The sequence below is a fragment of the Barbus barbus genome (assembly GCF_936440315.1).
Source record: "Barbus barbus genome assembly, chromosome: 25".
In the NCBI taxonomy this organism is placed as follows: Eukaryota; Metazoa; Chordata; class Actinopteri; order Cypriniformes; family Cyprinidae; genus Barbus; species Barbus barbus.
In genome coordinates this window covers 13,935,931-13,960,018 of record NC_136753.1, presented here as the reverse complement: position 1 = coordinate 13,960,018, position 24,088 = coordinate 13,935,931, and the positions used below count along the sequence as shown (strand labels likewise).

The following is a 24,088-nucleotide window of genomic DNA, read 5'->3' as shown; positions in this document are numbered from 1 at the left end:
TGATTTCTTTTGGATATAGGCTATAGCTTTACGATTTATGGACTGTTGCATTTTAAAGCTTGTGGTGACCTTCTATGTTGATTCTTCTTTTTTTTTTTCAGGAAGCCTCTATTTTTAAATCACAGCAATTGAGTTTTTTCGCTCTGTGTGGTCACATCTAGTTGATTTGAAGCAGTTGGGCTGCTCAGTCAGTGATCTCTGTGTGCTGACCCCACCATGCTGATAACACGCGCTCTGAATGCCAAACCCTGTGTTTGCTGTGTCTATAAATCTTTCTCAGGAGGGGTCTTCTCATTCACCACGCAGGCATGTTTGTGTGAACTTTGAGAATCATGTTGTTGTGAGAAGGCTGTGCACTGAACTGACCTAAGGGTTCTCAGTTGAATTTTTTTCATGTATGATTTAACCTTTCAAAACGAACACTTGCATCATCCAAGAGGTTGTTGGATGGATGAGGACAAACTGTCCTAAATGTCTTATAAATGGTGAATTGGTGCAGATCTCTTAAAGGGATAGTTCACACAATCATGTATCACCCTCACATTGATGAGTTTCTTTCTTCTATTGAACATAAAAAGATATTTTGAATAATGTTGGTAACCAAACAGTTGCTGGTGGCCGTTGGCTTCCATAGTATGGAAAAGATAATATGGAAGTCAATGGGTACCAACAACTATTTGCTTACCGTCATTCTTCTTTCAAATATTTTCTTTTATGTTCAGCAGAAGAAATAATTTCCAGTTACAGTTCAAAGGTGTCCTTGTTACAGTGTAATTATATATTCAAGTATGGAGAAATATTAATTAACTAAATATACTTACTATATGGTTAGGATTAGGGTTTGTCTTAGGGTTACTTGCATGTAATTATCCATAGTTTATTGTTATTATAGCATGTGACAAGGACACCGTAAAATAAAGTGTTACTGAATTTCCTACATGAGATTTAATGTAGCAGGGTTGCTTGACATTATTTGACCACTTGGCATTTTTTCTGTCAGTGACATTCATTTTTGATGCCTGATGCTTGGCATTATTTCATTTCGTCAAGTCAATTCACATTTATGTAATAGTGCTTTATACAATACAGATTGTTTCAAAGCAGCTTTCCGGTAATAAACAGGACAATAACAGTATTAATATTGCAAAATTCATGTTCAGCTGTAAAGCAGTTCTGCAGAAGACAATAGTGACATTATTTAGCTCAATTCTGATTCAGTGTGAAGTCAGTTCAGTTCAATAATCGTGTCACTGTCAGTATGGCTAAGGTTATTAATTATGAAACCTCTTCAAATGCAGGTCTACAGAGGACAATGAGTTCATTATCAAGCTCTGTTTAGTTCAAATTTGAGAGTTCTCATCCAATACTGGCAGTACAGTGAGATTGACTATTTTTTTCTGAATAGTTGTCTTTTAAGCCACAATTGACCAAGCCAAAGACAGATAATTTCACATTTTAATACAAAAAGATAACTTTGCCCAAATCAAAGTCATGTGGTGCATTCAGGGAATAAGTAAATAAATAAACACGAAAATTAGGCAAACCTTCTTGACTGTTTGTCAATCAATAAGTCTCTTAAAATTTGCTTAAAAAAAATATAGCTTAATATTTTATTTATATTTGTCAGGCTGACACCATAGCCTTTTGGGCAAACATATGGCACAATTGCACTTGCTCCTAAAATTAAGTCCTGTCTCATGATCCTTTCATGATCCAATTCCCCTCACTTTTCTCCAAATGTTTCCTATATATTTATTATAAGTAGTAGTATTAGTATTATTTTACATGTTTGTTATTTTTTTTATAGTTATTTTTGGAGTCATTAAAATTACACTTTCCTTAAAAATGGTATAAAAGTGCTTTCAAATGAAACCAAATCCTGGTTTACAGGGTATATTTCTAGAAAATTTCAACTAGATTTTCTTTTTTCTTTTCTTCATCGTGTACAGCTCTGTTTGTCCCTGACCCTTGTGCTTAGCTGAAGGAGTTGCATTGTTCTTGCGAGATCTCTGGGCCTCCTCAAGCTGATTAGCTGCTGCTTTATTCCGTTGCATAACAATCTGAACAGGATCATACACTCTACCTTGCATGTGAAAGTGAATTTGCATCATTCTGCAGCATAGAAAGGATATTGCTCTCATAATGCAGACAACTTATTCTGAGAACTTGCTATTGCGTTGCATCGTGAGAATGATGCTTCATTCCAGGATGCATTCCATGTCTCTGAATGCCTCGGATAATTGTAAACATTTCTGCTATCTCTTTCTCTCTCCTGCTCCTCAGAGTGATACTCAGGGTCAGATGGTTTCAGAACGTCTTGGTCTTGGCCAAAATCTGGACCTCTCAGACACCATGGTCCAACAAAAGCTGGATGAGATAAAGGACCAGATAAAACGAGAGATCCGCAAAGAGCTGAAGATCAAAGAAGGAGCTGAGAACCTCAGGAAGGTGACCACAGATAAGAAGAGTCTGGCTTATGTGGATAACATGCTTAAAAAGTCCAACAAAAAGGTGGAGGAACTGCACCAGGAGCTTCAGGAACTGAATGCACACATAGTGGTGAAGGACCCAGAGGAGGTTGTAGGTATGGCTGTTTCTTTAGCTTTTCGATTTATTGTAGATTTGTTTTTAATCACTGACAAAATTGTACTTTAAAAAAAAATACCATATTACTACTACTAGGTTTTTTTTTGGTTTTTTTTTTTTAATGGATTAAAAATTCTATCTTGACATTTTTCAGCCAAATGTTTATTTGCACTGTAATTGCTTGAATTTATTTTTATTGATTTTAGTCATTTAATGACAAACCATCATTTCTAAGATTAAAAATGCTATAAAAGTCTAGTTAAAAATGTTTTTCACTAAATGAACATCAAAAGGAACAATATTTAATCATAATCTTATAGATGCACCAATATACCAATCCATAGTAATAAACAGCCATATTTACCAATGTTTATAACACTTGGGGAACAAGTGAAAACAAAGGTTTGAATCAGTTTTAAATCAGGTAGGCAGATAAATTGAACCAATACATGGAAATGAATCACTTACCAACTCTTTTGCGATTGTTTGCTGCTATGGCCAAATTAAAAATAAATTAAAAAAATCACTGAGAATATATATCTCAAGCCTTCCAAAGGGCGCTGTGGTAATAAACTGGTTTCATGGCAATGCCATGTTTTGGACTGAGGTAATACCATAGCTTTCTTTGAACTATGTTGAGGTACATTGTAAATAACATGGTACATAAATATTGTTATCATCAGTATAATGGTATTCATTCAAGTACCATGTTATTACCATCTCATGCTGTTACTGTACCGTGGTACCCTGTAATATACTGTTGAAAAAAAAAATCACCACAAAGAACAATAATGATTTGCCAGGGGTTTAAGGGATTATCCAAAATAGAAGGTTTTGCATTTGAGCTTTTGGTTCTACAAGAGGCTTGCAGTTGAATTTTGATATTGTTGTTCATTTGAACCATGAGTTAGCTACAGAAGGAAGAACACTTATTTTTGCAGCTGTCTTCATTTTCCTGTGAACTTTATTATCTATAATATTATGATAGTATAATGTGACTCAGAAACTGTCAAGTTAATCATAAATGAATGCAAAGAGGCAGTATGATAAAGCATGAAGTCTTTCTGTGTGTGTAAGTGTTGCATTATGCTCATGGCATTGTGGTTTATGATTTATATTATAGCGTGACTCTTTGTGGACTTGGAGAACATGATGAATGCAAACTCATGATTACAAGGCTGTAATTTCTTTGCTCTAGTGCTTCAGGGGACCTCTGTTGTTTGAAATAATGTCTTTTAGTTTCTCTGAATGCACATGCATGTGTCTCGCCAGCTGTATGCCTTTTCTTAGTTAAGACCCGTTCACACCCAGAACAATAACTAAAATTATATTAGTATCCACACCAACAGATGATGACATTTGTTTATTCAGCACACACTTTAAAGTAGGAAGGGTTTTGATTGGCTGTCAATGTTTGTATCATTTATAACCTAAAAAAAAATGCAATGTGAAAGTGATTCCAATGCTATTGTTAATACACATAGGATATACTTGGTGTGAATGGATCAAGCCAAAACATTTCTTGACTCCTTTTTGTTTTTTTAATTCAAGGCATGTTTACTGTATGGTGCATTCAGATGCACGTTTTATTGGTCATGCAGAAGCAACCTGTGGCCTGTAGCACGAAGCGAGATGAACAAATTCAGAGTTACAGAGTAAGTTTTGAGATGACAAATCCCAATAAAGCCAGCCTGGTTTAGATCAGGTTCACTGGGCTCGCAAAGCTCAACATAAACATTCTCTGTCAACTCAGAGTTTGATCCAGGGTTTGCGATTAACCAATCCACCTTCTTGAGCCCGAAAATTCCGAGTTTGATCCAATTAAACCTGAATTTACCTGGGTAAACACCCAAAACTGGCTTCGTGCTACAGGCCACTGCTCATCTTTAAGAGAGGGAGGGTGATGGAGGGATTAGAGAAGAATTAGGACAGGAAGCATGTCTTTCCTGGCACTTAGCGTTGGGGAAACCCATGGCAAATGTAAGACTTTTCCTGCTTAGTTCCACAAATGCTTCATTGAATCATTGTACTGTGTGTTTATAAAAGCAGCAGTGTAATGGTATGTATTTATGTACGCATTTATTTATTGCTGCAATCCATTTTCAGCTTTTCAGATAGGAACTAGTTCAATTGCAGTAGGTTGCATGTTGATTAAATGCATATAATATCTCTTGGAGAGTTGGTTTGCTCTTTTCTTGATTCAGTTATTCACTCCCAGACTTCAGCAACTCTTCTAGAGAAGGTTATAGGAATACTTTAAATCTCAGTATAATTAGCGGAGTAATTCCCATTTGCATTTTATATGTTATTTATATATTTGTTTTGAATTTGTAATACTGAAGTCGAAAGTTTCACTACTTCAGTTCAAAGTGAATGCTTAAGTTACTTCATGCCTGTTTAGATTGTTTATGCATTCTTTGGAATTGAACCCATGATCTTCATATTGTTGTTAGCACGGCTCTTAAGGGTATTTTGTTTGTTGTTGTTTCATACTTTTAATATGCGGTTTTATCCTGATTAAAGCTTTAATACCGAATGCTCGCCCATGTTTAATGCTTCTCATAGCTTTCTGAAAAATTGAAAAATATCAACATTACACACAAACTAACATTTAAAAAAAGTTAAATCGTAATCAACCGCCCCTTTAAATCAGTATACCAAAACAGTAAAGGAAGGCTATATAAACCTGTCCGTAACACTTTTTTGCAATGCAGTCGGCTGGTTTTGTGTGCTGATAATTTAACAGGACATGAATGAGAATTTTTCTTAAATTATTGTGCAGAATACATGAAACAAAATGTGAAAAATGTATAAATGTTACTGGTGAACATCTCCAGTATTTCCATAAGAGAGTAGCAAAAAGAATAAACATTTATACAAGCATAATCTGAATTCTGACTCTATGTATGTGTTAAAAATAAATCTGAAATAATCACTTTGCACTCAATTACAAAAAAGGAATACATGGGAATTCCCAGCATATGAATCATGCAGGGAGGCGTCTTCTGCTTGGAGGAATTAATCGCATTCCTGTTTGGTCTATTTCTAACAAGGTCAAGTGAAATATTTGAAACCTGTCAAATACTTAGGTCTGTGCATTTAAGCCTGGTTTTAATCACAGGCCTTTTTTAATAGTCAAACTGCAGCAGTATTATCTAGCTTGTCTTCATGCAATGATGACTGGCAGTAATTTAAAAAGTTTCATTTATATAATTGCAGGGAAATATAAATTTGCATATTTTGTGTGTGGGTAGTTGACACAACCTATCAATGGGCCTTTTTTAATCGAGATCAAGACAAGGAACAATGAATTTTGTTTAATTGTATTTAAGGTATTGTAAGTGGTCGTCAAGTTTTTCACAATTGTCATGTTTTTAATGAATTTGAAATGGTCCTGTGTGGTGTGACACATCCGCCATTAAGCAGTAGTACAAAAAGTCCATATAGTCCTTTGATATCAGGTAATATAAGCTGCAAGTCTAATTCGCAGTATGATATTTAGTATTGCATGTCACAATTCAGCTATCAGTTTTCTGGTGTTACTGACTATTATTGTTTTATTAATATTAATGTTTTGCCTTGGTCCTCTATATGTCATGACAGAGCTGTCAGAAACAGGGCTTCCACCTTACGTTTGCAGGTGTATAATTTGTCGTTGGTGTTCTTGTCAGGACATGAGTAGATGATCTCATCGTTCTGAACCTCAGCTAATCATAAAACAACCCTGAAGTGCATGGCATATAGTGTGTGTGTGTGTGTTTCAGAGCAAAAAGGGACAAAATTAGCCATAGGTTATTTGTTAACTTGATCAAGTTCTAAATTGCATGCATATTTTAATAGTTTAGGTATTACTTGTTTTGGTAAAGATGAAGCAACTTTAATGCTGGCAATCCAGTTTTACTCTCTTCTTTTAGTTTTTCTCCTAAGGTGTTTTTGCGCATGTTTGTGTTTGCTCAATCTTGTGCAAGTCTTTCCATGATGGCCTGGTTGTTCTCACAGAGAGTCTTTGAGAAACTGGCTCACTGTCACCCGAGAGAACATTTGCATTTTTCCTGCCTGCACAAGTCCTTCACTGGGTGTCATTATATCATTGTCATTTCTGTTTATTACACAACTCCTCAAATGCTGAAAAAAAAGAAAAGCCATGTTATTTCAGAATTACTTATGACGTGGACCGGACTTTATTTAAAAGCCTTGTTTTTATCCAAATGTTTACAAACAAAAACAAAGATTTTTGCTTAATCAAACTTTTAGCATCATCTGTCACATCAGCCACACTTTATTTTTCAGTGTAGTTGTTTGTGATTTATTATCATAAAAATGACACTGTGCTAATGCTATCTGTCCTGCATTTAGCATTTTCTACCTGCTCTGAAGGATCAAGTGTGGTTTCACTAATCTTGTGTGTATTTCCTGCCCATATGTTTAGTCACATTTCTCCAACATTCCCAACAATGTATTGTTGTTTTAGTGTTTTATTAACTCTTTGTTGATTTGTGTTTGTCCAATATCAGAGTACCCGCTAACCCCAGACACCCCCAAGAGTGAAGCACGGATGTCCACCAACAGTAGCAGACTGGCCGCTCTGAAGAAACAGGCCGACATCGAGCTCAAAGTGAAACAAGGAGCGGAAAATATGATTCAGATGTATTCCAACGGCTCTTCCAAGGTAGTAGTTTGTCTTTAGAGGATCTGTGGTGTGTGGTTTGTAGTGGTGTGCGATATATATCATTTGCAATAAAATAATAAATCAAATAAATAAATCAAAGTATGGGAAACACTGGTAATGTATATTGAAATATCGTTTAAAATGTGTTTAGAAATCATATCACTGTTATTGAAAAAACATATATCGCGTTATGTATATTGAATTATTGTCCAGCCCTAAATACAACCACACAAAAGTGTTTTGCATTAGATGTAAACAAATTAAAATAGTGGCCAGTAACACGCTCTTTCTGAAACCATCATTTGTGCTGTGCAGTGGGGTAGCCTATGTGAATAATGGCAGTAAAAAAAATTAACCACAATTCTTAGCGAATAATGGAAATTGCATGTAAACGGGAGTAAGAGCTTTGCTCTTGACATGTAAACATCATAATGCATCATAAGTCCTTTCTCTGATTATTGGAAATAATCGCATTATTCGTGCGCATGTAAACGTAGTCAATGACTTGCTGCCACCTGCTGGCAGTTTTAATTTCACATTCAAAGTGATATCTTTTATTATTTAGATCATTTCAAATATCAGTATTCAACGTTTTATGTTTAATATATCAAAATATTTATGCATTTGTAATCGCAGGTTAAATGCATTCATGTCTTGTAATAAACGCCACTTCAGATGCAGCCTCTGTGCTTATTTCATTTGCTTGGTAACAGCCCAAATGTCTTATTATTTTAATTCACTAATTAAATGTAAGAATGTGACTCAAAAGATAATGGGCACTTTTAGAAAAAATGGCTTTTATAGAAGTAAAAATGACCATAAAATGTAAAAATCAGTTTAAACTTATTGGAAAAGATTGAATGGAACCGCTGATGTAGCCTATTGTAGTAACGTTGTCTCTGGTATTCTGGTCTGTGAGCGTATATGCGTGCAGGGGGCGTGGCTTTAGACGGCAATTGCAGGGAGGTTGGGACGTTCGCTTTCAGGGCTATCAGGCTAAAGTTAGCATTTTCCAAGATCTCCTACTGCACCTTTAATTAGTTCTGCCCCAAACTCATACAACTGGTTGAACCAATGTTGCAGTGTTCAGCTGTTAAGAATGCTTTGATGGAGCCACTGTTTACATTTTTCAGTTAAATCAACCTTAAAGTGTAAACTTGTAACCTCGACATATTAAGTTGGAATAGGAAAAATATTTAAAAAATACACTTCCTCTTTATATTACACTACATACTGTACTTTTCTTTTACTCCCAGAGAGGATAAGTCATTTGATCTCTTAAAGATCTAGGGAGACTAGATTCATCCCAAGAAATGAAAACGGATGATAGCAAACATGTTCCCTAAAATTGAGTGAAATCTCCTCTCCTTTTTCCAAAAGAGGTAAAGGAAGCCAAACTTGACTCATTTATACACATATACCAATGTCATGGTTGTAACCCCCTAGGGTGCAGCTGACATTAAGGAGAACTGGAATAGAACAGTTGAGCTATGTTTCTCCACCCTCCCCCTCAGGAAATCAGGCTTTGGTGCTGTGCATGTAGTGTGTCTGAAAACATACATGTAGTATCAGCAGAATCGCTCTCATGGTTTGGCTTAGCTTTGGTCTAAAGTGTCTGACCCTCCTTTCCTCCCTTTTATCAAGAACGACGCTGTTAATTAAAGAGGCTCTGTGGCTAAAATTAGCATCTAGGACTCACAAAGGAGGTCTGTTAAATCAGCACAGTCTTCGGGGGAATATACGGAATGATAAACACAGGGAGACAGAACTGAAGACGGTCTGACTTATTTCCAGATGTATGAAAAAAATGTACAAAAAACCTATGGCACATGACTTCATTTGACTCACACTGATTAAGTGTTACTCCTACATTTCTTCTGGCCCATGACTGCTCTGTTTAAGAGCTTTAAAGCTGCATTTTTGTGCCGCTTGTGGCACCAAAGCGAATTGCTAAATCTGTCTTTCAATACTGGGCCAAACAGGTATTCCCTTCCCAAACTCACACCATTGGTTGGACTGTGGGGAAAGGAAAAAAAAAAAAAAAAAAAGAACACAAATCAACTGGTATGTGTTAAAGTGGTGAGTCCTGCATGCAGGTTCCCAGCTACTTTAGACATCCGGAGGAAAGGCCTCTAAGGTAACGTCAGCCTCTAATGGCTGCTTACAGGAAGTTTAGTCCATAGAGATTCCTGACTCAGTCACTTGATTTGAATGTTTGGTGTGACGAGGAAATATCCCTTTACACTTCAAACGAGTTTTGGATGGTTTTGTTTTTAATTTGTGGGTTTCACTTTTAATAACTTTAATATGATATATTAAGAATATGAATTAAGACTAAAGTCATGCTATAGCCTATTGTGAATACTAAAGAGTGTGTCAGGCAGCCCCTTCAGCTGTGACTATATTCACAATGGAGTATGGCCTCAAGGACCATTTTTTATAGAACAGTCAATGCATAAATATTTTCCTTTTTTACATTAAGAAAAAAAGTCCTTTATAGGGTTGTCAAAATTGACAGGTGTTTGAGGGAAGTTTTAGGCTGCCTAAAAAAGCAACTTAGTGTGTTATATACAAAATAATGTGATCTAATGTTAGAATACTTAGGGCTGTATACAATTGTTGTCCTTTCACTGAAAGATATAGTCCCTGATATGCAGACAATAAGAGAATGTAGTGTATGAGTAAATCTGTACATTATTAATAAATGGCAAATTGAATGGAATGAATGCATTCCATTCAACAAACTATATGAGGTGAATCCAGTAGTAAATGAAAATTACTGTTATGAAAATAGATATGACCAGGTTGATAAGATGTTGATTTAGACATTCATTCATTCATTCATTCATATTTATTGAAAGGGGAAGAGAACCCAGTTTGTCACTTTTGTAAGAATTTTTGATGGTAAAACACATTTTAATTGAAAGTCCAATATTAAATTATATTAAAGGGTTAGTTCACCCAAAAATGAACATTAGCCTGTGATCTATTCACCTTCAAGGCACCTGTAGGTGTATATGACTCTTCTTTCAGACGAATCCAATCGGAGTTACATAAAAAATTGTCCAGGCTATTCCAAGCATTATCATTGCAATGGGTGGGTGTTTCTGTTCAACAGTTTCTGCCTCACATGGCTCTGGGGCCTCCTGCAGCGAATACATGCGTATTTGTAAGAACAATAATCAGATGTTTTCAAAAGAAATAAACACTTTTCTCTCACTTCTGCTGACTGTTGTACGCAGAAGCTATTCCGGCGGATGACGTAGGACGTATGCCTCTGAAATATGCTAGTCTCGCGAGTTTGTTTACAGGAGCAAAGGAAGCAAAGTTTCCTTACTTTAGCAAAGGAAAACCAGTCTCCTCTTGGCTTATATCGAAATCTACTGGCATTTTTCTTTACAAATCCTCGGTTTGTACTTCTAATTCATGACCAGTATTTTGTTTTGTTCTCTCTCCGCGTTCCTCACTAATCACGCTACACCGACGCTCTACGTCATCCGCCGGAACGGCTTCCGTGTATGACAGTTAGATGAAGTGAGAGAGAAGTGTTATTACGTTTGAAATATGGATATTTTTCATACAAAAACGCATGGATTCGCTGCAGGAGGCCTTTATTCACGCCCCAGAGCCGTGTGAGGCACCTTTTATTATGGATGCGCACACTTTAGTTGACGCGTTTTGGACTGTTGAACAGAAACACCCGCCCACTGCAATGATAGAGCTTAGAATAGCCAGGACAACTTTTAATATAACTCCGAATGGATTCGTCTGAAAGAAGAAAGGATGGCTTGAGGGTGAGTAAAACACAGGCTAATTTTCATTTTTGGATGAACTAACCCTTTAGCGTTTTTACTCAGACAATATGACACATTTTTAAAAAGGTCTCTCCTAGAAGAAATTTTGAATTTTTATCACTGATTAAATTGAAAAATTCTATATGATTTTTATTAGTACTATTGTTGTTACTTGTTACACAGTAATATGTTTTGAAATATATAAAGCGATCATTACTTAATATACATTTAAATAGAAAAGACATGAAACATTGATTCATGCACTTAAGTCTGCAAGATTTTTTTCATGTTTTTTAAAGCCTCTAATGCTAACCAAGGCTGCATTTGTTTGATTTAAAAATATAGTAATTTTGTGAAATATTACAGTTTAAAATAAATAACTTGTGTTTAAAATAATGACCGCAAAGTGAAATTTTTAGTAGCCATTATTCCAGTCTAAAGTATCACAAGACCTTTTGGATTCTTTTAATAGAAAGTTCAATAGAACAACATTTATTTGAAATAGAAATGGAACCGAAGTGTGTGTATATCTCCTTTTGTATTTCTATTTGAAGGTTTATGAACTATGGATCTGAAATAAGTAATACTTGTCATTACAAAGTGCTATTTGTGCACTTTTTATTCCTCTGTTCTTTTCTGAACTCTCCTCCTGTTTTTTTTTTTTTCTCCTCCTGTGGCTTCATCTGTAGGACCGCAAACTGCTCGCAGCAGCTCAACAGATGCTTCAAGACAGCAAGACAAAGATAGAGTTCATTCGAATGCAGATTCTCAAAGCCAGCCAGACCAGCGAGATGAACTATGAGAACAATGATGGTATGTGGTGTAGCAGATTTCCTCTAATTATATCTGTGATTTGCAATTTAAATGGGCAGGAGTGTGGTAATAAAACATAAATATGATGTTTGAAGTGACTTCAAGCAAGCCTATAATCAGTCCTCTGGACTTGAGGATAGAAGAGCTTCGACATCACTTCCGGATAGAGTCTGCTGTGGCAGAAGGTGCCAAGAATGTGATGAAACTGCTGGGAACAGGGAAGGTGACGGAGAAGAAAGCTCATTCAGAGGTCAGATCCATTTCTAAATTATAATGATTTTTATAGTCGTTTCTCATCTTTTTCCTGTGCTCCTCATATCTGTATCCATTTAATGCAGTTATTCATTTAACTATATACTTTTAATAGCCTACATTGCCTCAAGGGCCAAATGTTTACAGCTTTTCTCACTTTACACCATAATTGTGGTATGACACAGAGTGGTTAAATGGTCTTTAGAGCCATCATGCAATTGTTTTATTCCTGTGTGAGTTATACTCAGTTTTCCTATCTGTTGGAGGATTTTAAAATGTCCTCTTTCTTTTCTTTTGTAATACAACACACACAATTTTCACACCTACTGCCTGACAGAAACCAGTTTTCTTTAACAACGCTAAAGAAAAAAGATACAGGGAAAAAGATTGAAGCTATTGCCGCATGATAGGAGTCAATCAGAATACTACCTGATGAAAGAATGCTCTCTGCCTCTGAATCAAAATGTTTATTTGAAGTTGTTCCTGTTGCTCATCTGGTAGAACAAGGTAGAAAAAGAAAAATGGGTTCACTTTAGGGCTGCATGATATTGGAGAAAACTGATATTGCAAAGTGTTGTTTTTCTGCAATATTGCAAATATAAAAAAAAAGAGAGAGAATTTTTACCAGATGATTTGAATAGCTCTATTTGGAAACAATTAAATGAACTTGTAGGCAAGTGCAGTCCCATAGAAAATAAATTCCGAAAGCTGAAAAACTGACTTTATGCTGAAGACATTTTAATGGGATTAAATGGTAGGGTTTAATTATTTGGAAAAACAATGATTTTTTTTTTTTTTAAATTTATTGTGATTTATAAAATTTTAAAATTATTATTTTACATTAAATATTTTAAGTATTAAAATTATTATTTTATAATAATTATAAAAACATGATCTACAACAGTTTCTGGAATAAAACCATTTGTCACAGAGAAATTTAAATCCTTATTCTCTGAGGCAGCACTGTCACATTCAAAATGAGAGTATTTATGTCTGTATGTATTTGTAAGCATTGTCCAACTTTCTTGCAGGCACAAGCCCGTTTGAATGAGTCCAGTCAGAAGCTAGACCTGCTGAAGTTCTCTCTGGAGCAGAGACTCAGTGAGCTGCCCAAAAATCACCCGAAGAGCAATCTGATTATGGAGGAGTTAGCGATGGTGTCCTCCCCACCTCTCAGTCCCCGCCAAAGCATCATGTCCACCAGCAACAAGTACAGCACTGTGGCCAAACCAGCTGCTCTGACCGGTAATAAAACAATTCATAGTCACACGGTATTTACTGTTCACATTATAGATTGGTTTTAGAAATTAGACCGCTTGTAATGGGGTTAAAACCTATTCACACTGGGAGAAAAGTGCAAAAGTGAAGTGAATCACAAAACAATCCCATTTTTAATCAAATATTTGTCAGAAAACCAAATTTACTCCAGTCCAACAGGTGGCACAATGCATATTTTAGATTCTGTCGTTCATAAAATGCAGAGGTCCAAAACCAAAAATGAGATATTTTTAAAGAAACCTGGGAGATTTCTGTCTCGCCATTGAAAGCCATTCCACCAAAAATATGATGCTTTGGAAATTTCAAAAAGAGCTCATAAAAGTCATCTTTATGAATTGAGGATTAATTTAGTTTAGGCTTTTATTCAAATAAAACATTGATCATTGCACATCAGATATAGCCATGGAAGCTCAAAAGCGCTTGTCGCAAGAGTAACAGTGGCGTTTGTTGTCACTTGTCAAGCAAGTATGTTTGAAATGCCGTTGACCATGTTTGATGTGCTCTATGCACGTGTGTTGATCAGTATTTATATGTGAATTAAAGGCTAAATTAAATCTGTTTATCATATAAAGGCTTGGATTAAAACTCCTAGTCATATGGTTTACTTTTATCTCCTCTTTATGAACTCCTGAAGCATCAGTTTGTTAAAACTAAAAGAAAAAAAAAAAGAAAGCAAATGGATTCCACTATAAGCAAAATTCTTCTTCATTTAGCATTCGGTACTAGTTGGTAAAATAGCACCCCCAATTGTACTGGAGTATGTAGGAGCAATTCCAAAAATCCATATGCTTATATAATTGATAGATATGTTTTGGCACTGGTAGAAGAAAAAAATAACCCATACATGGGGAAGAAAAATTCTTCCAATGTTCAGACAAATTTAGTCTCGGTTAATAGATCCACGGGAATTCGTTGTTTCAATTTATAGTCTTGTTCACTGCAAATATTATCTCCCAGTGTGAACAGGCTCTTTAGTCCTTTATCACAACACATGGTACTGTATAGCCTCATTTGAGAAGGGCAACAGCTGTCTGGGTATAGGTATGTAGGAACTGCATTCAACATTTCACACTGTGTCAACAACACACTTGGCCCCAGTGGTCCCCTCCCCAACACACAACTTTGACCTTCACTCTGAAGGAGAATGAGAGGGCTTACGTCACCATTATAGACTCATAGTGCTTTCCATATATGGCTCTTTAACCACTGCATGTGTCTTGAAATAGACATTTGCAATTGTTTGCACTCTTATTATCTTGTTAATCAGAATAGATGTGTTTGGTGATTTACATCTCAGATCACGCAGCGTTTTGGCTCTGAGTTGGGTTTCTGTTGTAAATCCACAGGCACATTAGACGTGAGGCTCATGGGCTGTCAGGACCTCCTGGAGAACGTCCCAGGTCGCTCTAAGACAGCATCTGTTTCTCTGCCCGGCTGGAGCCCCAGCGAGGCACGATCCTCATTTATGAGCCGAGGAACCAAGAACAAATCTGGCAGCAGCCGAACGCTCTCAAAGTCTGATGATCTGTCCAGTTGAGTGGCTTTATATTTGTTTTAAATGCTTGTTGAAAATCCAAGTTAATATCATTCATGAGAGTCTTGCATGGCCATTGTGCTTCACTGTTTCATTCTGAAGCAGAGCAAATCGGGTAATCGCTGTAAATTAAACAATTCAGACACATTAATCTACATTTATGTGAAACGATTTGCCATCTTCTTTCATCTTCGCTCATTGTCTCCACCGGTAAATTGATTTTATTCTATAACGTTTGTTAATTACACTTGTTCTGACTTGGAGTCTAAATACACTACCGTTCAAAAGTTTGGGGTCAGTATGTTTGTTTTGTTTTTTAAGATATTATTAAATTTTTTATTCAGCAAGGACAAAATTAAATTGATCAAAAGCGATTGTAAATATATTTATAATGTTATAAAAGATCTCTTTCAAATAAATGCTGAGATTTATATTTTTCAAAGAAAAATCAGCTTTCACAAACATATAAAGCTGCACAACTCTTTTCAGCTACGATAATATAAATAGAAATATTTCTTGAGTACCAAATCAGCATATTAAAATGATTTCTGAAGGATCACGTGACACTGAAGACTGAATAATGGCTGCTGAAAATTCAGCTTTGCCATTACAGAAATACATTACATTTTAAAATAGAAAAAGTTGAATTGTAAATGTAAATTTCAGAATGTTACCGTTTTTGTATTTTTGATCAAACAAATGCAGCCTTGATGAGCATTTTTTGACCCCAAACTGTTGAACAAATGTTTTAAATTCTTTGTATATGTATTTTTGTTATTTTGATTGTATGCAGACAGACATGTTTGGGGAGTTTTTTTTTTTTTTGTATTTTTATATAACACATTAATCAATGTATTAAATACACATCCCTAATGAACTTATATTCATGTTTTTGTTCTAAAGTAATAGTTAAGAGATGTTTTGTACTATTATGACAGATGAAATCAGTGCCGTTCTGAAGCTGGACAATACAGTTGTGGGACAGACCTATTGGAAGCCAGTTAGCAACCAATCTTGGGATCAGAAGTTCACACTTGAATTTGACCGGGTAATGGAAGAAAAATTGCATAAAACACACTTGTCAAACCACAGTCTTATCCCATAATCCTCTTGACACATGAGTAGATGGGCACACATATGCACACATGCTCTCCATTCCAGCCTCTGTCAATTAACTTTGGAAATGTTAATCCCAGATTTGACCCAGTTCTTATAGAAACTCGGACAAGGCGGATCAAAAGTCATCATTCGTAATCTCTTCACTCTCACATATATAATTGTCCCCTTTCTATGATGCTATGTGTTTGATTCACACTCTTGCACAAGCAAACGTCAGTTTAATTTTAACGTTCATATGTTTACAATAAGCATTAGTTCCCGGTTTTGTTTTCCAAACTTGTCCTTTATAATGTATCTCCATTCCTCCATATTAAGAAATGGGCTGATTTTGTATTTGCTTTTAGGCGCTTGTTATTTTTCTGTTGATAGAATATCTCAGGTTTCTATTTGACATCTCCCAAAGGAGCAAGGGTTAAATAAGAGTTAATTAAATAACTCCTTCAATAACTTCATTAGTGATTCCTGTAAACCTGATATAGAGGCTTGCTTGCTATGTTATTTTATAAATTTTTGAGGGTCGATTATTATTTACACACGTCTATGGGTTTGGACTTGCTTTTGACTGTGTGACAGCATAAGCGTTTAATCTCATGACAGGCAATGTGAGAGCTCTAATCAGCAGTTGTGTAATGGCAGACAGACTCTGAAAAGACCTGTAAAAGGCCTGTAAATGTCAAACCGTTGGCTGTGAACTGTAGTAAAACTCATAAGTGGTAACTGTTGGGCGTTTTTACTTGATCAATAAATTAAAAAAAGAAAAGAACTTGACTGTGGTACTCTCTCAAATACAATTTTAAACTGGCATTCAAAAAATGAGTTATAAGTATCATTTATGTTTATATAACATTTAAAATTTTAATTGAGCTGTCTGCGCCGATAGCCTCGTGACAGCGCACCAACATATAGCGCCATTGTGCTACGGGCGTCCAGATTTTGAAATGGACCTTTCCCTGAATCTGCCCCCCCTCTCACCCACTTCGTTACTGTTCTATGAAAATAAAGTCAAAAATGGCAAAAAAAATAAATCGTTATTAAATATATGTATGTATATATGTATGTTTTTTTTTTTTTTTTTTTTTTTTTTAGTTCACAATATTTGTCAATATTTTTTGTCAATTTTAAATATTATTATTTTTATTTTAATATATTGATAATTGATTGCTCAGTTTTATTTTTTATTTTGACTGGCACTTCTATACTCCTCCATATACATTTATTTGGTGGTGGTTGAGGAGAGATTATTATGATTATAAAAAAGTGCTTTAGGTGTCCAGCAATACACAAAGCGCTATATAAATTCCTCATTCATTCATCCATTCAACTACCCATAGCTTTCTAGCATTCACATAGTAAACCCTGGAAACCACTCAATACAATATCGTAATGAAACTTTACAGAATATTACATTTTTTTACATGTTTTTTTTGGTTGACCTGTAGTCTCGTGAGCTGGAGATAGCTGTGTACTGGAGAGACTGGCGCTCACTATGTGCTGTTAAGTTTTTACGGCTGGAAGACTTCCTGGACAACCAGCGTCATGGCATGTGCCTTTACCTGGAACCGCAAGGAACACTGTTTGCTGAGGTACTTTTAATTTTTTCATCAAGCATAGCATGCAATATACAAATTTGATGGCCTTGTCGGAGACATTTATATTGATATTCTCTCTACCTCTTTGGATACAGGTTACGTTTTTTAACCCAGTTATTGAGAGGCGACCTAAACTACAAAGGCAAAAGAAAATCTTCTCCAAGCAGCAAGGTAAGGTTATGAAGTGGCAAATATGCCTCAGTGTTGAGAAGGGTTGACATGTTCACCTAAACAGATTAGATTAAGCAGCCTACTTTTGACACAGTACTGTGGTTCAATATTGCACTGCTGTGGGGCCTGTGTGTACACAGTGAAGTCAGAATGAACTTTGACCTTCTTGTCTGAACTCGTTTGAACCATTTATAGACAAAGAAGGTGAATAGCTCATTTAGAGACTTAAGCTCTGTTTCAAAATTGTCCCACAAATAGTGCTCTGTGTGTCGAGTGAAAAGTTTCCGTTAGCATTTTGCTAAGCTAACAGCACAGTGCTGTTATAAGGCCATCTCAAGGCTGGTTACATCAATATGAATCTGGCATTTAAATTTGGTCTGGTTTTCGCATGTGATTTGTCTGTTCAGACTAATGCCTAAAAACTACAGACAGGGCTGAATGAACATGTAAATTCAGTTTCTGACAGTAGCAGTACACAGTACACAAAGCGCTGCGCAACTTTCTGTTTACATGTTTTCAAACAGCTGTTCAGATTTTTTGATGTTTGCTGTGGTGCTTATCAAAGAACAATACAAGAGTACAGAGACGAGACAGTCTGTCATTCAAGTTTAAATGTTTATCACACTGCATTTTCACACAAAATATTTGTCCTGGTGTGAACAGGCTTTCACAACACATATTTAGCCATTCAGGATTTGCTTTCTTATTGAGCTTGTCACAGAGCATTCTGGGATTGCATTGTACATGAAGGAATAAATGCTATGTTGTCTCAGAATTTTGCTAAAGTAAGGTATCGCATGTCTACAGTACATTAAAAAAGTGTCTACATAAATGGCATACTAGGTTTTGGAACTAATATTATCTGCTGTTCAGATGTTTGCTTCCGCTTTCTTCATCTCATACATAAACCTTGTTCCTCTCAGGTAAAACATTCCTGCGTGCCCCTCAGATGAACATTAACATCGCCACCTGGGGCAGATTGATGAGAAGAGCCATTCCGTCAATCAATCCTCAGGTGGCTGATCTAGGCTCAGCATTGAGCCCTGAAACGGTACCCATCGGCCACCCAGATGCCCACTCTTTACCCAGGTACATATGTGTTCAAATGCATTCCAGCTCATCCAGCCAGACTAATTTCCTTAAAAAGAGCATCTGGTAGCAGAAAGCCCTCAAATTATTCTGCAGTCTTTGATAAACAATGACTAATCTGTCTTATTATTTAGATAATGAGATGACTTAACATTCCTGATCCATATCCCAGTGTATGCATTCCATAATGTAGCTTTTCTGTAAATCTCCAGACCCCCAAACAAAGCTGCTGGACTGTTTAAAATGGAAACTGGCATGTGGTCAACTTTTGATTTGTCTTCTCTCCTTCAGCGACCCCACTGTGACCAAATTAGACTTTGACAAACCAGCCACCCCTCCCTCAAAACGGCACTCCATCGAAGTTGAGAGAGAGGAAACTGCATCACCGGATAAGATCCCAGATGGAAAAGAGGTGCAGGTACAGGAGCAGTTGTTTTAAAGGAATAGTTCAGCAAGAACTCGTGCTGATCCAGACCCATTTGACTTCTTCTTTTTTTTCTGTTGGAATGCAAAAGGAACAGTTGAGCAAAATGTTGATGCCATTCTTTTCCATACAATGAAAGAGGATGGGATGAAAATGGAATTGGGATGGAAAGCTTTGGGTGATAAAGTAATTTAAGTTGTTGTTCACTGATTATCTTGGCAGGAGGTTATTTAAATATACGTGAAGGTGAATGAGATTTGGCCACCTTCATTCATCTTCACATTTTATTAAATATGGCATGACAAGTTCTTTCAAATGAAGTTTGCTGCCAGATGTTGTTGGTTCTGTCTTTTAACAGATGATGTGTGAATGTGATGTGTTCAAATTGAACACGCATATATTCGTGCTATCTTACCAAAAGTCCAAAGATGATTTGAAAAATCAAACCAAGCTTTAAAAAAGCAACTAAACAACTTAAAATCCAGATATTTAAAATTTGAATGCACCAACAACTGTGATTTCTGCTGTAATGGGATTTCTTGCCCTGAAGAAGACATAGAAATGATTAAAATCTTAAAACACTGTGGGCATTTTATAACAAATATATTTTTTACAGTTACGCTAATCTCTAAAATATTTTATTGGGTAGAAATGGTGAGTAAAGATTTTTTTTTTTTTTTTAATCCTTATCCTTTTTAAAAAATATATATCCAGTATCACTGATGACAGGAAAAGTCATGTAAATTCATTGGTTAAAAATAATTGGATGACTGAAGATCCTGTAGCTCTTAAAACCTCTGGAATTGTAGTTACTTATTTCAGTCTATGGACACTTCTAGTGCCTGTAAATAAAGATAGCTTGAGAACCACTGGCATATTCAATAATATAACTGGATGAATAAGATTACAGAGCTACAGCAAAGTTGCCCTGGTCACCATTCACATCCTGCCTTTCATGTCCTTCTGTGTTTGAGAAAAATTAGTCATATGGGTTTGGAATATAATGATGACAAGTAAACAATGACAGACTCTGTTTTTTTTTTTTTTTTTTTTTTTTTTTTTGTCTGAACTGTCCCTTTAAGGCAAGTGTTATTAATAAGGGGCGTTCTCTTGAAGTACTTCAAAATTACTCTTAAATGCCTCTCGCCTACAGGATGCCCTATCGACCTTTGACTTCCTGAACAACACGGTAGCTAAACCAGATTATGACAGTCTAGTTGAAAATGAGCAGCCTGGCCTGGAACTGACTGCAGTTCAACGAAAAACTGAAATAAGGTACGATAGTTTTTTCCCCTTTTTTGGATGACTGACATCACGGCTACATATAAACAGCATGCATATGTTAACGGTAGTCAAATGCTCAAAAAGTGTGTGGTCATGCCTTTAGGGAAGAAGAGGAAGTTCAATTCAGTTTGACAGACTTCAAATGTGTAGCTGTTCTGGGCCGTGGCCACTTCGGAAAGGTAAACTTAAACTTGCTTTGACATATACACTAAGGCAAGCTCTGTAAAATGTGCAAATGTGTCATGAATGTACAGTATATGAACCATTTATGTAATACTAGCAGACTGTCTCTGCATGCTCCCACTTTGGGATGTGGCTCCTGCAGACAGTTTCATTGTCTCATCCCTTTAATTATTCAACAGGTTTTACTTGCTGAGTACAAGACCACTGGGGAAATGTTTGCCATTAAAGCTTTGAAGAAAGGTGACATTGTTGCAAGGGATGAAGTAGACAGGTAAAGGCTATGTGTGTTTAAGTAAAATAAAGGAACAACTTCATGACGATGCTTGGAAGCATTTGTAGAGGCATCGGTTGTCATATACTGTGGGGACTGTTCTGCTCCTGTTTTACTTCCTGTTATTATTAAGGCCAAAGCTGTACTCTAGACATGGTGGAGCCACCATGCATAGTGTTTATTTAAAATATTTTTTAGTCAGTATTTTAGCATGTCACATTTATTAATTTTAGTCCATTTTATTTGGACTAAAATGCTGTTCAAATAACATTTTAGTTGACAATATGCAAAATAGTAAAAATGTGTTTTATAAATGTATATGCATTCATATAAATATTTATGCAATAATTGACTTTTTATGAACTTAATTTAGATTTAGTCCTCATGCTAGCAACTCTCTAACTTGCTGTAACTTTTTTTTTAAATCTAGTTCTAGGCTACAATAAAAATAATATATAAAATAAATACAAACTGTTATATAATCTACAGTATATACACATGTAATGCTACATACATGACCAATAGCCACTCTTAACATTGTGTGCATTTGAGTAATTAACATTCCACTTAAAACCACTAATGTTTAGCTTATTCCCTTATAATTACTATGCATGCAGTTAAGGTGTCCATGATAGCTGACAGACAAAGTGGAATGATTCTACTTTTAAAAATGCATTTGTCACACTGGAGGACAATATGTTGAAGTAGAAAGTCTTAAATATAGCAATATAATCTCATATACATTTGTGCCGGAATTGTTGGAGGAAAAAATTAATGGCCTTGTTTTGTGTCAACTGTCCTTTTTACTCCTACATTAATTAATATCTATCCACAGCCTCATGTGTGAGAAGAGGATCTTTGAGGCAGTGAACAGTGTTCGGCATCCGTTCCTGGTGAACCTCTTCGCTTGTTTCCAGACCAAGGAGCATGTGTGTTTCGTCATGGAGTACGCAGCAGGAGGAGACCTGATGATGCACATTCATGCAGACGTGTTCTCTGAACCGCGCTCTGTGTGAGTGACTGAATTTACTATTGCTGCTGTCACTTTGACATGATCGTTTCCCAAAAGTTGGATTTCCATCTGAAATAACTTTTTTTGTTTTTATTTCCTCAGTTTTTATGCTGCTTGTGTTGTCTTGGGGCTGCAATTCCTGCATGACCATAAAATAGTGTACAGGTAAGCGTCAGTTCTGGATGTAAAAACAGAAGACTTTATGAACGTTTTATGAACCACATGTCACTGTCATGAACTTTCTACTGCAGGGATTTGAAGCTAGATAACCTTTTGCTAGATACTGAGGGATATGTCAAGATTGCAGATTTTGGTCTTTGCAAAGAAGGTAGATAATGTATTTGTATTACTAATGTTACTAAAGTTTGTGTGATTTATGTGTTATTTGTCAGTAATGTGAGTGTAACTCATTCCATCTCCCTTCATGTAGGAATGGGCTTTAAAGATCGTACTAGTACGTTCTGTGGCACTCCTGAGTTCTTAGCACCGGAAGTTTTAACTGAGACGTCATACACAAGAGCAGTGGACTGGTGGGGTCTGGGAGTTCTCATCTTTGAGATGTTGGTTGGAGAGGTATGATGGATGGATACTACTTTGATCTGCAAAGAGAAATGTATGAAGAGTACGGTTAATGTTGTTAACTTGAACTTGACTTTAGAACCTCAGGCACTTTAGAACAGTTAAGGACCCGTATACTCAAAACGAAGTTCCGTTTGTTCATCATTTAGGGATAAAACGAAAGTTTGAAATACATGAGCAGCGGTATACTGTTAGCGAACATCACGACGCCACCCACTCTGATCAAAGCAACGTTTGAATTAATATGTAAATGTGCTGCACGCTTTCCTCTTGGTAACAAAATAAACACAACAAAGAGGGAGAAAACGGCAAGCATTTCTTAAAAAAAAAAAAAAAGCATCTAATCATAGCGACATGGTTATGTTTGTATGAGCTTTGCAAATTTGCGCACTCGTGAAGTTGTCATGTGTATTTACATGGCACTTTATTAAATATATTGCTTAAAAGCAATCAGCAGTATTAAACGTGAAAAACAGTCAGTGTCTTATTTCATCAGAAGCACAACTTTTATTTTCACCTCCAAGGAGTCAAGAGACTAAATGAACCCAGTGGAGAGTTCTGCGTGAAAGAAGGCGGAGCCTCAGCACACACCTCCTATGTCGTAATCGTCACAGACTAATGGTAGTATAAAGGTGTTTTGAAGCCGTTTCGAACTCACAAAACAAACTTCATTTTGGCCGGATTTTGTTCGAAATTACGTCACATCAGTTCGTTCTTCGATTTCGTTTGAAGTATATCAGGGTCTTTAGTATTTCACTGGTTTACAGTCCACAGCAATCCATCCAACAGAGTTTGTCAACCTGCCTGATGTAGACCAATGGACCATTCAAACAGAACTTCAGACATTCCATCTGTGCTATTTGACATCTCACTGTTTTTCAGCGTCTCTCTATGAGCACCATGTTTTTAATACAGTGTGTCAAGCAGTTCAGAGTCTCTCAAGTTTACTGCATTCTGTTGCTATTTTGTTGGTTCTTTTTAAAGTAAGACTGCTTCCCATGCATTCATTCTCAGTGGTTTTGTTAGGTGTGTTTGCTTGGTTGCAAACTAAAAAAAAAAAAACATGAACTTGATACTTCAGTCCTAAATTGACAATTTACATAATTACATAATTTAGTTGACTACAATAATTAACATTTATTATAATTAGTATTTAAGTAATTTATTATTGCAGTTGATCTAGTGCCGATAGGCTCATGTTCATTGATATGGAAATAATACAAAGGCACTTTTATTTATTTTCAATACTTTATTATGTGAAATATTAAAATTATTTTAATTACAGTCCCCGTTCCCTGGTGATGATGAAGAGGAGGTGTTTGACAGTATTGTTAATGATGAAGTTCGCTATCCAAGGTTCCTCTCCACAGAAGCCATTTCCATAATGAGAAGGGTATGTTTGGATGTGTCCTGCTATGTTTAAACAATTTTCCTAGACTAC

At 36.0% G+C, this 24,088-nt stretch overlaps 1 protein-coding gene across 2 annotated transcripts in view; it reads left to right on the top strand.

Moving 5' to 3' along the window:
• LOC306845162 (serine/threonine-protein kinase N2) overlaps positions 1-24,088 on the top strand; it is a 37,170-nt gene that overhangs the window by 11,514 nt on the left and 1,568 nt on the right. The window contains exons 2-20 of one of the 2 annotated variants that reach the window (XM_079377798.1): positions 2,284-2,584; positions 7,101-7,255; positions 11,739-11,862; positions 11,958-12,112; positions 13,146-13,359; positions 14,739-14,924; positions 15,865-15,974; positions 17,485-17,628; positions 17,730-17,805; positions 18,729-18,894; positions 19,186-19,306; positions 20,472-20,593; positions 20,706-20,781; positions 20,965-21,056; positions 21,892-22,068; positions 22,171-22,233; positions 22,320-22,396; positions 22,499-22,641; positions 23,933-24,040. In XM_079377798.1, coding sequence (XP_079233924.1) covers positions 2,284-2,584; positions 7,101-7,255; positions 11,739-11,862; positions 11,958-12,112; positions 13,146-13,359; positions 14,739-14,924; positions 15,865-15,974; positions 17,485-17,628; positions 17,730-17,805; positions 18,729-18,894; positions 19,186-19,306; positions 20,472-20,593; positions 20,706-20,781; positions 20,965-21,056; positions 21,892-22,068; positions 22,171-22,233; positions 22,320-22,396; positions 22,499-22,641; positions 23,933-24,040 — 2,610 coding nt within the window. Of the gene's footprint in view, positions 1-2,283; positions 2,585-7,100; positions 7,256-11,738; positions 11,863-11,957; positions 12,113-13,145; positions 13,360-14,738; positions 14,925-15,864; positions 15,975-17,484; positions 17,629-17,729; positions 17,806-18,728; positions 18,895-19,185; positions 19,313-20,471; positions 20,594-20,705; positions 20,782-20,964; positions 21,057-21,891; positions 22,069-22,170; positions 22,234-22,319; positions 22,397-22,498; positions 22,642-23,932; positions 24,041-24,088 lie in introns of both variants that reach the window. The other variant, XM_079377797.1, reaches the window with a different exon arrangement.